This window comes from Pristiophorus japonicus, chromosome 19, assembly GCF_044704955.1.
Source record: "Pristiophorus japonicus isolate sPriJap1 chromosome 19, sPriJap1.hap1, whole genome shotgun sequence".
Taxonomy (NCBI): Eukaryota; Metazoa; Chordata; class Chondrichthyes; family Pristiophoridae; genus Pristiophorus; species Pristiophorus japonicus.
This window is the reverse complement of record NC_091995.1, coordinates 76,203,603-76,219,661: the sequence shown is the minus strand read 5'-3', so window position 1 is coordinate 76,219,661 and position 16,059 is coordinate 76,203,603. Positions and strand designations below refer to the sequence as shown.

The window sequence follows — 16,059 nt, the reverse complement described above, 5'->3', positions numbered from 1 at the left end:
GGGGGAAGAGAATGGAGGGGGGGAGAGAATGGGGGGAGAAGGAAAGGGGGGAAGAGAATGGGGGGGAAGAGAATGGGGGGGAAGAGAATGGGGGGGGGAAGAGAATGGGGGGGGAAGAGAATGGGGGGGGGAAGAGAATGGGGGGGGAAGAGAATGGGGGGGGGAAGAGAATGGGGGGGGGAAGAGAATGGGGGGAGAGAATGGAGGGGGAGAGAATGGAGGGGGGAGAGAGAGGGGGGGGGGAGAAATGGAGGGGGAAGAGAATGGAGGGGGGAGAGAATGGGGGGGGGAGAGAATGGGGGGGGGAAGAGAATGGGGGGGGAAGAGAATGGGGGGGGGAAGAGAATGGGGGGGGGAAGAGAATGGGGGGGGAAGAGAATGGGGGGGGGAAGAGAATGGGGAGGGAAGAGAATGGGGGGGGAGAGAATGGGGGGGGAAGAGAATGGGGGGGGGAAGAGAATGGGGGGGGAAGAGAATGGGGGGGAAGAGAATGGGGGGGAAGAAGAGAATGGGGGGGGGAAGAGAATGGGGGGGGAGAGAATGGGGGGGAAGAGAATGGGGGGGGAAGAGAATGGGGGGGGAAGAGAATGGGGGGGAAGAGAATGGGGGGGGAAGAGAATGGGGGGGGAAGAGAATGGGGGGGAAGAGGAATGGGGGGGAAGAGAATGGGGGGGGAAAGAGAATGGGGGGGGGGAAGAGAATGGGGGGGGGAAGAGAATGGGGGGGGAGAATGGAAGAGAATGGGGGGGAAGGAGAATGGGGGGGGAAGGAAGGGGGGGGAAGAGAATGGGGGGGGATGGGGGGGGGAGAGAATGGGGGAAGAGATGGGGGGGGAGAGAATGGGGGGGGGAAGAGAATGGGGGGGGGAAGAGAATGGGGAGGGGGAAGAGAATGTGGGGGGGAGAGAATGGGGGGGGAAGAGAATGTGGGGGGGGAAGAGAATGTGGGGGGGAAGAGAATGTGGAGGGGGAAGAGAATGTGGAGGGGAGAGAAAGAGGGGAGAGAGAAAGAGGAGGGGAAGAGAGAAAGGGGGGGGAAGAAAGTGAAAGAGCAGGAAGAGAGAGAGCAGGGAGAGAGAGGGAAAACAGAAAAGTGGAGAGACAGAGGGCAGAGAAAGAGAAGGAGAAAGAGAAAGAGAGGGAGAGAGAGAGATCGGGGGAGAAAGAGAAAGAGGGTAAAAGAGAGAAGAGAGGGGAAGAGGAGAGGCGCAGAAAGAAAAGAGGGGGAAGAAAGATAAAAAGGGGAGAGAGAGAGGAAATGGAAAAGTAGGGGTGAAACCGGGACTATGGGGGACAGAGCACACATGGCAGATATAAAGAGTGTCAGGGAACTGGGAAGTGAGACAGAGGGAGAAACGGAGGGAGGGGAATTGTAAACATGTTGCAAATAGACATCTAAATGCCTGAGCCCAACTCCAGGAACTCTCACCCTGGCTGCAGCGACATTTTGCACACAGACCATCTCAGGCTCCTCAGTGAATAATCGAAGGACTCGCGGGAAACTTTGTGCGTCAGACTCGGTCCCATCAGGAACTGCACCCCACCCCCCTCCCCCCTCCCCCCCTCCCCCCCTCCCCCCCTCCATCCCACGAAAAGTCTTTCAGGAACAGAAAGCGGACTGACCCGTGTCGGATTTTGGCACTGCAGTACTTGAGGCTCCTGTCTGGCTCAACCACTTGCCCGTTCCTCCAGCACTGGCCACAAACAAACTTCAGCTTCATGTCCAGCGAGGCCACCTTTCCAGTTCCGGGAGACACCTCAACCAATCAGAACACAGAACCATCTGTCAATCAAAATATAGCCAGCAAAGAGCCAGCACATCCCTCGCTCAGGAGCTCAAGGAACAGAAAGCTCCCATCTCTGGGTTGCCGGGGCAATGAAAGGGGTGCAAGACTTGGCTTTTGTACTTTTAAAGAGGGAAGGGGGGTGGGGGTTTGATAACACGACCCCTGCCATAGTCTGACACTTGTGGTCACCGACATGTGTGCGTACGAGGTGTGCGCGCGGGGGAGGTGATCTTATCGAAACGTATAAGATTATGAGGGGGTTTGACAAGGTGGATGCAGAGAGGGCGTTTCCACTGATGGAGGAGACTAGAACTAGGGGGCATAATCTTAGAATAAGGGGCCACCCATTTAAAACTGAGATGAGCAGGAATTTCTTCTCTCAGAGGGTTCTAAATCTGTGGAATTTACTGCCTCAGAGAGCTGTGGAAGCCGGGACATTGAATAAATTTAAGACAGAGATAGACAGTTTCTTAAACGATAAGGGAATAAGGGAATAAGGGGTTATGGGAAGCGGGCGGGGAAGTGGAGCCGAGTCCATGATCGGAGCAGCCATGATCTTATTAAATGGCGGAGCAGGCTCGAGGGGCCATATGGCTTACTCCTGCTCCTATTTCTTGTGTGCGCGCAGGAGAGGTACCCGTGGGGGAGAGGTGTGTGCGCGTATATTTATACTCAAAATGTAATAGAAAATGTATAATTTCACACTTCTCTGCATTGAATTTCATCTGCCTTGTGTCTGCCCATTTCCCCAGTCTGCCCGTGTCCTCCTGAAGCCTGTTACTATACGCCTCATTGTGTACTACATTTCTGAGCTTTGTATCATAAGCCCAAAGGAACATCGGCAAGCTTTGGAATGATGCCCTGCATACTCAAGTCCCGGTCATTAATATATCAACAAGAGCAGTGGTTCTAATACCGAGCCCTGGGGAACAGCACTGTACACTTCCCTCCAGTCTGGAAAACAACTGTTCACCACGACTCTCTGCTTTCTGTACCGTACCCAGTTTTGTTGCCATGCTGCCATGTCCCTTTAATCCCATGGGCTTGAATCATGCCGAGTCTATTATGTGGTACTTTGTCAAACCCCTTCTGAAAGTTCATATACATGACATCAACCACACTACCCTCACCGTGCCTGGCTCATTGTCAAATCCTGTTTGATAACGCTCCTGTGAAGCACCCTGGGACATTTTACCATGCTAAAGGCACTATGTAAACGGGCCATGACGCGGTTCTTGCCTCTCACCCTTGGCGTTGGCGGCAATGTACCTGTGCTCTGTTCATACTCGCTTCCACACTCTGCCAGTACTTCGTAGACTCTTGCACAATCTCATAGTGTGTGATCCCTGCAAGATAGAAGGGGATAACAGGGTCACTACAATGTCACATAGAATAATGAAACTTCATTAGCTGAGGGGGAGGTGGGTTGGTTGCATGGACACAGACAGTCCTCTGGCACCTTGCACAAGTGGCCAGTCCTCATGAGCGAAAGAGAGAGACTTGCATTGATATAGCGCCTTTCACAACCACCGGACGTCCCAAAGCGCTTTACAACCAATGAAGTACTTTTTGGAGTGCAGTCACTGCAATGTAGGAAATGCGACAGGCAATTTGCACACAGCAAGCTCCCACAAATAGCAATGTGATAATGACCAGATAATCTGCTTTAGTGATGTTGATTGAGGGATAAATATTGGCCCAGGACATCGGGGATAACTCCCCTGCTCTTCTTCGAAATAGTTCCACGGGATCTTTTACACCCACCCGAGAGAGCAGACGGGGCCTCAGTTTAATGTCCTGTCCGATAGATGGCACCTCCGACAGTGCAGCACTGCACTGGAGTGTCAGCCTAGATTTATGTGCTCAAGTCCCTGGAGTGAGACTTGAACCCACAATCTTCTGACTCAAGAGGCGAGAGTGCTGCCCACTGAGCCACAGCAGAGCCCCATATCGTCCTCTCCAGGAGGGGACAATGGATAGTGAACAGGGGCAGGAACCCATTGGTGTGCTGCTGGCTTGAAATGCACTCCAGTGCATCCTATATCTAATGTCTTACATTTGTGACTGGCAAGTCCATCATGGGCTGTCGGTCATTCACCTTCAATCCAATAGGTTGAGATAGGTTTGGTCAATTCTTTGCAGATTATGCTGCTTTGGGAGAAGGACACAAGAGCTGGTAATATCCATAAAATCTAGGCTGACTCTACCAGGGCAGTACTAAGGGAGCACTGCACTGTCCGAGGGACAGTACTGAGGGAGTGCTTTACTGTCGGAGGGGTAGTACTGAGGGAGCACTGCACTGTCGGAGGGGCAGTACTGAGGGAGTGCTTTACTGTTGGAGGGGCAGTACTGAGGGAGTGCTTTACTGTCGGAGGGGCAGTACTGAGGAGCGCTGCACTGTCGGAGGGGCAGTACTGAGGGAGCGCTGCACTGTCGGAGGGGCAGTACTGAGGGAGCGCTGCACTGTCGGAAGGGCAGTACTGAGGGAGCGCTGCACTGTCGGAGGGGCAGTACTGAGGGAGCGCTGCACTGTCGGAGGGGCAGTACTGAGGGAGTGCTGTACTGTCGGAGAGGCAGTACTGAGGGAGCACTGCACTTTCCAAGGGGGACAGTACTGAGGGAGCGTTGCACTGTCGGAGGGGCAGAACTGAGGGAGCGCTGCACTGTCGGAGGGGCAATACTGAGGAAGGTGTCGTCGTTCAGATGAGACGTTAAACCGAGGCCCCGTCTGCTCTCTCAGGTGGACGTAGAAGATCCCACGGCATTATTTTGAAGAAGAGCAGGGGAGTTAACCCCGGTGTCCTGGCCTATAATTATCGCTCAATCAACATCACTAAATCAAATGATCTGGTCATTATTACGTTGCTGTTTGTGGGAGCTTCCTGTGCTCAAATTGATTGCCGCGTTTCCTACATTACAACAATGTCTACACTTCAAAATGTACCTCATTGGCTGTAAAATGATTGAGGACGTCTGGTGGTCGTGAAAGGCGCTATATAAATGCAAGTCTTTCTTTCTCACCCATGTTGCTCTGAATGGATGATCCCATACTCGTAAAAAACAGCAATTGGCCATATTTCAGCCTTGATCTTCCGTGCCTCCCCGATGGAGATGCAGGTGGGTGTGGGTACATTAAAATAATTCATTTAAAAAGTGACATTTTTGCTCATGAAGACACTGGTGCTGTTTTTTTCACATTTGTAGCATATAATGCACAGCGTAATATTCTGCTGCTAAGTGCTGAAGGAGGCCTGTCCCTTTAAGGCCACAGAGTCTAATTGTTGTCAGTAAACACAAACGGAGGACAATCAGAGTTTAATTGCTGTCAGCGAGGTCAATTTATAGGTTGGCGGTTGCTTGTAAATTCCCAGCTCCAGGTCAGGGAAAATTAGCCTCCTTTTTCTTACAAATTAGTTTTGACACTTTGCAGTGGACACTCCCAAACTTTGATATAGATAGGCGACGTGCTGCGGTTTTCCTCTGATGTAGCGGGCGATGTGCGCACCTGTGAGAATGCTCACAGGCAGTCGTGAGCCCACAAGACTCAATAAAACCCCGGCCAGCTGGGTTCAGGGAATCCGCGATGAGTTTGTGAGTCTGGTGGATGAACTGCTAATAAACCGACTATGTTCTTTAATAGCAATGTGCTGCCCTGAATCCTTGAGCAAAGAGCCTGCGAAGCAAATACATCGCTTACCGGAACTCTGTTGCATCACCCAGACCTTGAGTTCGATGAGGCTGTGGGCAAAGTTGCAGCTGTCCTCCCGCAGGCACCCGTAACGCACCTCGTGACGGCACACGTCGAACTGGCAGTGCTCCTGGAACTGGCGGATCTTGGAGTACTTCACCGTGGTGGCGCGCAGCATGTGGACGAGGCACCTGGGGCAGAACCACAAAGGGAATAAATACATGCCTCGCACGAGCAACGCTTCAGTAACATTCAGAACAAATTTCATCCCATTCGGCCCTGCGAGCCTGTTCCGCCATTCAATGGGATCGTGGCTGACCTGTATTCTAACTCCATCTACCCGCTTTGGTTCCGTAACCCTTAATACCCTCGCCCAACGTAGTACAAGCAAATTTTCAGTACAGGTTGAACCTCCCTGATCCGGAACCCTCGGGACCTGGCCCGTTTCTGGATAAGGGATTTAGGTACTGAGCAATGGGATATCGGGGCTGGATGGCTTGGGGCTGGGAGTGCGGCAGAGAGATTATGGGGAGGGGGCTGGGGCACGGTGGATCGCGGGGTCAGGCCAGCGATTGCGGGAGTCAGCAGCGAGGAAGGACTTCAATTTATTCGTGTCGGAGTTCTGCGCGTGCGCCACCCAGTGGCCGGGAATGGTTCTGGATGAGGGGTGGTTCTGGATAAGGGAGGTTCAACCTGTAATCGTCATAGAAATTTCATAATACAAGAACATAAGAAATAGGTTTAGAATTAGGCCACCTGGCCCCTCGAGCCTGCTCCACCATTCAATAAGATCATGGCTGATCTGATCATAGACTCAGCTCCACTTCCCCGCCCGCTCCCCGTAACCCTCTACTCCCTTATCGCTCAAAAATCTGTCTATCTCCACCTTAAATATATTCAATGACCCAGCCTCCACAGCTCTCTGCAGCAGTGAATTCCACAGATTCACGACCCTCAGAGAAGAAATTCCTCCTCATCTCCATTTTAAACTGGCGACCCCTTATTCTGAAACTATGCCCCCTGGTTCTAGATTCCCCCACGAGGGGAAACATCCTCTTTGCATCTACCCTGTCAAGCCCCCTCAGAATCTTATACGTTTCAATAAGATCACCTCTCATTCTTCTAAACTCCAATGAGTACAGGCCCGACCTGCTCAACTTTTTTTAGAAGCATAGAAACAGGTGTAGGCCATTCAGCCCCTCGAGCTGGTTCCGCCACTCAATTAGATCATGGCTGATCTGTATCTTAACCACCTACTCGCTTCCGTAACCTTTACCTATGAAAAATCTATCAATATTTTCAACAAAAAAATATATAATTTCTGCCAATTTTCTCCTCCAATCTATCGAAGGCTTGTTGAGCTCCATTTCCACAGGCTAAAGTCTTTCTACAGGACCATGCCCAAGTAGCTATTACTTCATGTGTTGAGTTGGATGGTGAGTGTCAGCAAACTGTTCGATCACAGATGCCATCACAGTTCGATCCTGTTCTCGCCCAATGTCCCCACATGTACACTTTTCAGGAGGGAGTCTCTGCTGATCGCACTAGACAGGGCACAGAGGAGATTTACCAGGATGTTGTCTGCACTGGAGAATTTTAGCAATGAGGAAAGATTGGATGGGCTGGGTTTGTTTTCTTTGGAACAGAAGAGGCCGAGAGGAGACCTTACTGAGATGTATAAAATTATAAGGGGCCTAGACAGAGTGGATAGGACGGACTATTTCCCTTAGCAGAAGGGTCAAGAACCAGGGGCATAGATTTAAAGTAATTGATAGGAGGTATGAGGGGATTTGAAGGGAAATGTCTTCACCCAGAGGGTGGTGGGGGTCTGGAACTCACTGCCTGAAAGGGTGGTAGAGGCAGAAACCCTCATTAGATTTAAAAAGTACTTGGATGTGCATTTGAATTGGTGGACTACAGACTAAGAGCTGGAGAGTGGGATTAGGCTGGGTAGCTCTTTGTCGGCCGGCACGGACACGATGGACTGAAATGGCCTCCTTCCGTGCTGTAAATTTCTATGATTCTATGAGTCACTGCAAAGTGTTAAAGAGTGGGAAGTCTGGCTGATATTTTTTTCAGCTTCCTAGCTCAGGGGCACTGATGGAAGTGCAGCCTCTCCAGCTGCTGCCCTGACTGCCATCGGTAAACTCAACACAAACCAGCTTCGAACCTGGGACCTTCCAGGCTCAGTACTGGGCTACCTTCTCCCACTGGATCATCGGGGAGCCTCTTCCTTGTTTCTCGTGTACTCACTTGTTCTGCTCAAAGTTGTGCTTAGTTTCCAGATTAGAGCAGACCGAAGCACCGTCCTTAATCTTCTTGCTTATCAACCTGGGCTTGCTGTCAAAACATTCCTGCAACAGAAAGCAAAGACTGGGCATCAGAGACGGACACATTGTGAGCTGGGCAGAGGGATGAAGGAATAGATTCTGATTTTACATACTCATTTAAGGGGAGAGAGAGATACAGGATATTAGTGCCTTATGTGGTTATCTTGCCTTTCCCCATCTCTGTAATCTCCTCCAGTCCCACAATCCCCCCCATGTTCCCCCCCCCTCCCCTCCCCGAGATATCTGCGCTTCTCTAATTCTGCCCTCTTGAGCATCCCTGATCATAATCGCTCAACCATTGGTGGCCGAGCCTTCTGTTGCCTAGGCCCCAATCTCTCGAACTCCCTCCCTAAACCTCTCCGCCTCTCTTTCCTCCTTTAAGACGCTCCTTAAAACCTACCTCTTTGACCAAGCTTTTAGTCACCCGCCCCGATTTCTCGTTATGCGGCTCGGTGTCAAAACTTTAAAAAATCTCACAATACTCCTGTGAAGCGCCTTGGGACATTTCACTACGTTAAGGGCACTATATAAATACAAGTTGATGTTGTTTAAATTTTGCAGTTATTGGTTTAAGGACACGAGCAAAAAGTCAAGAATGAGAGAAGGGAATTTACACACAATATACAGCACAGGAACAGTTGGGCAGCTCTGTGCTGCAAAAGCCAGATATCCAGGCGAAGGGTAACCTATTCTTTAGTTGCGTACAATCCTTTATTTGCAGAGATACACATTACATACTGTGCACCCCCAAGATAAACATGCACCCCTTCCCTAGCCTACTCCCATATATGCCTAAGAGAGTCCCCAATCAATAGCCACCACTTGAATACAATTAACATGCATATGATTCGCAACTTCCCCCAATTATCAACATGCAAGTTGTAGAGCTCAGATCTGGGATCGAACCCGGGACCTCTCACTGTTTGTATGGCTCAGAGATGGAGACTTCTCCTCTGTGCCCTCAGAATGGCTTCAGAAAGGCCAATTATCTCCTCGAGCTGTTACTATATAGAATGTACAGCACAGAAATAGTCGTCGCTGGGTCACAATCCTGGAACTCCCTCCCTTACAGCACTGTGGGAGCACCTTCACCACACGGACTGCAGCGGTTCAAGAAGGGGGCTCACCACCACCTTCCTGAGGGCGATTGGGAATGGGCAATAAATGCCGGTCTTGCCAGCGACGCCCACATCCCAGGAACGAATAAAAAAAACATATGCAAAAAATGTCAAGACAACAGAATCCTAAGATTGCATTGTAGATGGTAGGTTGAGATAGTTTCGTCAGGCAGATGTGGCCGATAGCACGCAGAGTAGGGTCAATTACTGAACTGGGTGCAAAAACAGGACGCGGAAGGATTTGTTTTTAGTGGGACACTATAGCTCAGAGCCGAAGACTATGGGCTCAAAATTGGCCAGGAGTTGCTGTTTTTTTTGGAGCAACTTGATTTTTCTGGAGTATCTTAAAAAAATGTGCTCATTCAATTTGGCGCCAGTGTTAGTTAGGATTATTTAGTTTCGTTTTTTTTTCCAAAAGGGGGCATTATCAGCCACCTAAGCCCGTTTTGGCCATTTAGGCCACTTTGGCCAGCTAATAGTTACTCCAAACTAACTTAGCCCAGCGTATGTGGCCACTTGTGAAAACTCTTGCGGAGAGTTAAGAAATCAGCACAGGTAGGTACATCGGAGGCCAGCAGAATTTAATGACTTGACTAAAGAATGTGAATAGGATCAAACAGCTATACAGGACATCATATGACAAACTTCGCAAAGTTACTTTACTATTCAACAGGAGCATTCATGGAAGCTTAAACTACAAAAATAAAAGTAAAAGATAGTTTAATTAAATTGGCCTAATATCACAACTAATTTAAACAACAATTTGTTTGTAATGATTATACTGGGCCAAAATTGAGCCCATATTATCTAAATAAAGTTTACTTTAATAAATAAGATATTCTCTCAGTGTTCCTCTGTCACTTATGTTCTTTTTTCACAAAAGCACCAGGTAAAATAGGCTTGACAAATGGTCACCACTAGTCACAAGAGACAAAACATAGTTACATAATTTTTTCAAAATATCCAAATAATAAATAGAAGTCCTACCCTACCTTCATCTTCAGCCTGGGAAGGCCGCGGGCCAGCCTGTGTGGTCGGCCATTCGGCCTGGGATAGGGGCGGGACGTGCCAGCAGCCCGTCTGATGACGCTGATGATGACCGGGTCCCATGCTGAAGCATGCACACTGAAGGGCTGGGGCCAGGAGCTACTGCGCATGCTCGCACACTCCAGCGCGCATGTGCAGACATCCCGGCACTGTTTTCAGCGCGGGATGCTGGCTCTGCCCCCGACCCGACTGGCCACGCTGTGCGAAGACCCGGGAAAGGCCAGACAGCGGCCAAAGTGGGGACAGATTTTTTCGGAGCACTTTTCAACGCAGAAAAGCGGCGCAACTCCGGTGAGTGCGCCGAAAAAAGGGGTGGGCCAATTTTGAACCCGATAGTTCCGAGTATTCCCTTTGGGTCGGTTCTGCAAAGGCACGTTTAAAGAACGCAAGCCTGACCACACAGTTTATTTGCGGATGTTTCGGTACGTTTGGCATTTGGGCACAGAAATTGTCTGGTGCTATTTATATTGGTGCAACAAGCATAGATGGATTTAAGGGGAAGATAAGTACATGAGGGAGAAAAGATTGGAAAGATATGCCAATAGGGTGAGATGAAGAGGGGTGGGAGAAGGCTCATGTGGAGCATAAACACCGGCATGGACCATTTGGGCTGTGTGGCTTGTTTCTGTGCATTTCATGTAATAGCTCTGGATGGACATGAAAATGACCTAACAAATTGCATTTATATAGCAGCTTTAACGTAGCAAAATGTCTCAAAGCGCTTAACAAGAGCGCGATCAATAAATATTTATCACAGGAGGCGATATCAGGACAGATGAGCAAAAGCTCGGTCAAAGAGGTAGGTTTTAAAGAGCATCTTAAAGGAGGAGAGCGAGCCGGAGAAGTTTAGGGAGGGAGTTCCAGAACTTAGGGCCCAGGTAGCTGAAGGTACGGCCACCAATGGTTGAGCGATTAAAATCGGGGATGCCCAGGAGGCCAGAATTGGAGGAGCGCAGAGATCTTGGAGAGCTGGAGGAGGTGACAGATAGGGAGGGGGCGAGGCCACGGAAGGATTTGAAAACCAGGATGAGGATTTTAAAATTGAGATGTTAATTTAATTTGACGGGGTAAATGAAGTGGTGATGACTGTTACGTGGTCTGCGGAGGCGCTGACGTTAATAGACTTCCAGGTGCGCCAGGCCATCTCACCTCACAGAGGAACATGAAGAGACCGAGATGCTCCTTCAGCAGTTTAGCGACTGTGAGGCTGCATCTCGTGTCGCCCCCAAGTGGATCGAAGAGCAGCTCGCGGTTTATGGCTCCTTTACGCTCCAGTGTCCAAACATCTATCTCCTCCTGGCAGTAAGCAAATGTACAGTGATCCCCATACTTGCAATCCTCCTTACTTTTTATATCTACAAAGAAACAACATGGAGACAATCAGATTATGGTGCATCTGTTCCGGTTTCCGCCCCTGCCACAGTACCGAAACAGCAAAGTCACAAATGACATCCTTCACGACTGTAACAAAGGCAATCTATCCCTCCTTGACCTTCTTGACGTCTGCAGCCTTTGACACAGTTGACCACTCTATCCTTCTCCAACGCCTCTCCATCATCGGCCAGCTGGGTGGGACTGCACTCGCCTGGTTCCATTCTTATCTATCTAATCGTAGCCAAAGAACCATCTACAAAAGCTTCTCTTCCCATTCCCGCATCGTTACTTCTGATGTCCCCCCAGGGATCTATCCTTGGCCCCCTCCTATTTCTCTCAATGACTGTCTTTCCCACCTGTGACAGAGTCTGTGGCTCTCGTATTGGACCGTTCAGCCACCAAAGGACTCACTTCAGGAGTGGAAGCAAGTCTTCCTCAATTCCGAGGGACTGCCTATGATGATGAACTCTGGTGTACCCCAAGGATCTATCCTTGCTCCCCTCCTTCTCATCTACATGTTGCCCCTTGGCAATCTCACCCGGAAAAGCAGCATCAGTTTCCACATATACGCTGATGACATCCAGCTCTATCTCACCACCACTTCTCTCGACCCCTCCTCGCTCTCTAAATTGTCAGACTGCTTGTCCGACATCCAGTTCTGGATGAGCAGAAATTTTCTCCAATTGAATATTGAGAAGATCTATATTAACGACTTGGAAGAAGGGCCCGAGTGTAACGTAGCAAAGTTTGTTGACGATACAAAGATGGGAGGAAAAGCAATGTGTGAGGAAAAATCTGCAAAAGGACATAGACAGGCTAAGTGAGTGGGCAAAAATTTGGCAGCTGGAGTATAATGTTGGAAAGTGTGAGGACATGCATTTTGGCAGAAAAAAATCAAAGAGCAAGTTATTATTTCAATGGAGAAAGATTGCAAAGTGCCGCAGTACAACAGGGCCTGGGGGTACTTGTGCATGAAACACAAAAGGATAGTATGCAGGTACAGCAAGTGATCAGGAAGGTCAATGGTATCTTGGCCTTTATTGCAAAGGGGATGGAGTATAAAAGCAGGGAAGTCTTGCTACAACAATACAAGGTTTTGGTGAGGCTACATCTGGAATACTGTGTGCAGTTTTGATTTCCATATTTACGAAAGGATATATTTGCTTTGGAGGCAGTTCAGAGAAGGTTCACTAGGTTGATTCCGGGGATGAGGGGGTTGACTTATGAGGAAAGGTTGAGTAGGTTGGGCCTCTACTCATTGAAGTTCAGAAGAATGAGAGGTAATCTTATTGAAACGTATAAGATTATGAGGGGGGCTTGACAAGGTGGATGCAGAGAGGATGTTTCCACTGATGGGGGAGACTAGAACTAGAGGGCATGATCTTAGAATAAGAGGCCGCCCATTTAAAACTGAGATGAGGAGAAATTTGTGAAATTTGCTGCATCAGAGAGCTGCGGAAGCTGGAACATTGAATAAATTTAAGACAGAAATAGACAAGTTTCTTAAATGATAAGGAGTTATGGGGAGCGGGCGGGGAAGTGGAGCGGAGTCCATGATCAGATCAGCCATGATCTTTATTGAATGATGGAGCAGGCTCGAGGGACCATATGGCCTACTCCTGTTCCTATTTCTTATGTTCTTATGTATTATGAAGCCATTATTTTCGGTCCCTGCCACAAACTCCGTTCCCTAGCCACTGACTCCATCCCTCTCCCCGACTTCTGTCTGAGGCTGAACCAGACTGTCGCAACCTCGGTGTCATATTTGACCCTGAAATGAGCTTCCGGCCACATATCCTCAGCAGAACTAAAACCGCCTACTTCCACCTCCGTAACATCGCCCGTCTCTGCCCCTTGCCTCAGCTCATCCGTTGCTGAAGCCCTCATTCACGCCTTTGTTACCTCTCGACTTGACTATTCCAGCGCACTCCTGGCTGGCCTCCCATATTCTACCCTCCTTAAACCAGAGGTGTTCCAAAACTCGGCAGCCCATGTCCTAACTCGCACCAAGTCCCGTTCACCCATCGCCCCTGTGCTCACTGACCTGCATTGGCTCCCGGTCAAGCAACCCCTCGATTTCAAAATTCTCATTCTTGTTTTCAAATCCCTCCATGGCCTCGCCCCTCCCTATCTCTGTAATCTCCTCAAGCCTCACAACCCCCCCGAGATGTCTGCGCTCCTCGAATTCTGCCCTCCTGAGCATCCCTGATTATAATCGCTCCACCATTAGTGGCCGTGCCTTCTGTTGCCTCGGCCCCAAGCTCTGGAACTCCCTCCCTAAACCTCTCCGCCTCTCTTTCCTCCTTCAACATGCTCCTTAAAAACTACCTCTTTGACCAAGCTTTTGGTCATCTGCCGTAATTTCTTCTTGTGTGGCTCGGTGTCAAATTTTTATTGCACAATACTCCTGTGAAGCACCTTGGCACGTTTCACTACGTTAAAGGCGCTTTATAAATGCAAGTTGTTTCCCTTCAGCTTTCTTATCTCTTTCCCAGGGTGGTACTAAGTTAGGTGCACCTCCGTACCATTGCATATGTAGTAAGGTCCTCCGTAATTATTCCTGGTGGGCCGCGGACGGATTTTCTTCCAACGCGCGTCTGTTGAAATCATCAGTCTTCCAATCAAAAGATCTTTTTTACACTTATGATCCAAGTCAGGAATATATTTATAATCTAATGCCTTAGCTCCTGAAACAACAGAACACAAGGGGAGAAAAACGTAAGAGGCAAATTAAGATGATGTGCCAAGGCAGACAAATCATTTGTAGCTGGCTTTTTTCCCCCTTGTTGAGTTGATGGATTCATTCAGTTTTAATGGCCTGTGCATGAAACACACAAGGATAGTATGCAGGTACAGCAAGTGATCAGGAAGGCCAATGGAATCTTGGCATTTATTGCAAAGGGGATGGAGTATAAAAGCCGAGAAGTCTTGTTACAGTTATACAGGGTATTGGTGAGGCCACACCTGGAATACTGCGTGCAGTTTTGGTTTCCATATTTACGAAAAGATATACTTGCTTTGGAGGCAGTTCAGAGAAGGTTCACTCGGTTGATTCCGGAGATGAGGGGGTTGACTTATGAGGAAAGGTTGAGTAGGTTGGGCCTCTACTCATTGGAATTCAGAAGAATGAGAGGTGATCTTATCGAAACGTATAAGATTATGATGGGGTTTGACAAGGTGGATGCAGAGAGGATGTTTCCACTGATGGGGGAGACTAGAACTAGAGGGCATGATCTTAGAATAAGGGGCCGCCCATTTAAAACAGAGATAAGGAGAAATTTCTTCTCAGAGGGTTGTAAATCTGTGGAATTCACTGCCTCAGAGAGCTGTGGAAGCTAGGACATTGAATAAATTTAAGACAGAAATAGACAGTTTCTGAACCGATAAGGGAATAAGAGGCTTTGGAGAGCGGGCGGGGAAGTGGAGCTGAGTCCATGATCCGATCAGCCATGATCGTATTGAATGGCGCAGCAGGCTCGAGGGGCCGAATGGCCTACTCCTGCTTCTATTTCTTATGTTCTTATGTTGCTTTCAGTCTCTGCCAATGTTCTCCTCTGCTCTCTCTGAGGGACAAAGGGCCCGAACTTGATGGCCTTACTGCCCGCAGCGACCGAGGCTTTCCGGCGGTCTCCCCTCGGTGCCAGTTTCCACTAGGCCTCCCGCTGGCGGTGGGGGGGGGGGGGGGGGAGGGGAGGACCGCTGGGAACCGCCCGCTGATGGCCACTAGTGCACAAGTGACAAGTGACCTCCCGCCCACCGAGTTGGCAGATTCCTCCGGGCGGGAGCCGGCGGCAGCGGGGGGGGGGGGGGGGGGGGGGGGAAAGGACCGCTGTGTGGAGGCAGGTCTAACCCCAACGGTAAGTAACCCCAACCTGCAAAAAAAAAACGTTAGTGAACTTCTTTGAATTATTTATTTTTCAGCGACTTATGTGGATGGGGTCCCCTGAAGGCTTTTCCAATGTTATTTTGGTGTATATTTTTATTCTGGTGAGGATCGCATTTGCCGCCGAGATTGGGAGCTTCCGCCCGCTGCACGTTGCTCCCTCCACTGGCCCCGGCCTGCTGATGGTCTTGCAGGCCGGGACGTCGTCGATTTCCGGGCTGGGCCGCCGCCCAAATCCAGGTCAGCGATTGGAGCGTGGGCAGGTACAGCGGGAGCGGTGAGAGTTCGTAGAGGGATGTGATCGGGGCCCAGGAGAGGCGCGAGTTCGGGGCCCAGGAGAGGCGAGGGCCCAGGGGCAGCACGGGCCCAGCCCACACTGCGATATGTGCGCGCACTAGGTCCGTGCAGCAGAGCAGGTCTCCAGTCATCCTGGTTAACCCGTGCCACTGGACCAAGACCGAGCTCTGTCAAGCCCCGTGTGGTGGCTGGTGTGCAACGGTCACCGCACGTTAAAAAAATCCACGCACAGGCATCTTCCGCCCTTCAACATGTAGTTCGGGATCCGGAATATTAGGTCCTTCATTGAAACACCTGTGAACTCATCCCTTTTTGGCGTGGAAGCAAGTCATCTTCGTTTTGAGGGACTGCCTATGACGATGAGTAGTGATGGATACTCAACATTGCCAGAGAAACGAGACCCTTTCACAGCTGCTGAGATGAAGCAGCTAACCCTGCCGGCCCACCCCCCCCCCCCCCCCAGCGGACAACGCTTGTGGGTGAGCACGCGAGGCTGGAGGCCGGCGCGTTGGCCTTGAGCGGGGGAGCCCGGAGGA

General features: G+C 49.9%; 1 protein-coding gene across 2 annotated transcripts in view; it reads right to left on the bottom strand.

Moving 5' to 3' along the window:
• Nucleotides 1-16,059, bottom strand: part of zc3h7bb (zinc finger CCCH-type containing 7Bb) — a 91,865-nt gene that overhangs the window by 14,766 nt on the left and 61,040 nt on the right. For both annotated transcript variants that reach the window (XM_070861648.1, XM_070861647.1), the window contains exons 13-18: nucleotides 13,869-14,030; nucleotides 11,119-11,324; nucleotides 7,728-7,828; nucleotides 5,484-5,665; nucleotides 3,056-3,132; nucleotides 1,623-1,756 (exon numbers count right to left, since the gene is read on the bottom strand). In XM_070861648.1, the coding sequence (XP_070717749.1) occupies nucleotides 1,623-1,756; nucleotides 3,056-3,132; nucleotides 5,484-5,665; nucleotides 7,728-7,828; nucleotides 11,119-11,324; nucleotides 13,869-14,030 (862 nt within the window). The remainder of the gene's footprint in view (nucleotides 1-1,622; nucleotides 1,757-3,055; nucleotides 3,133-5,483; nucleotides 5,666-7,727; nucleotides 7,829-11,118; nucleotides 11,325-13,868; nucleotides 14,031-16,059) is intronic.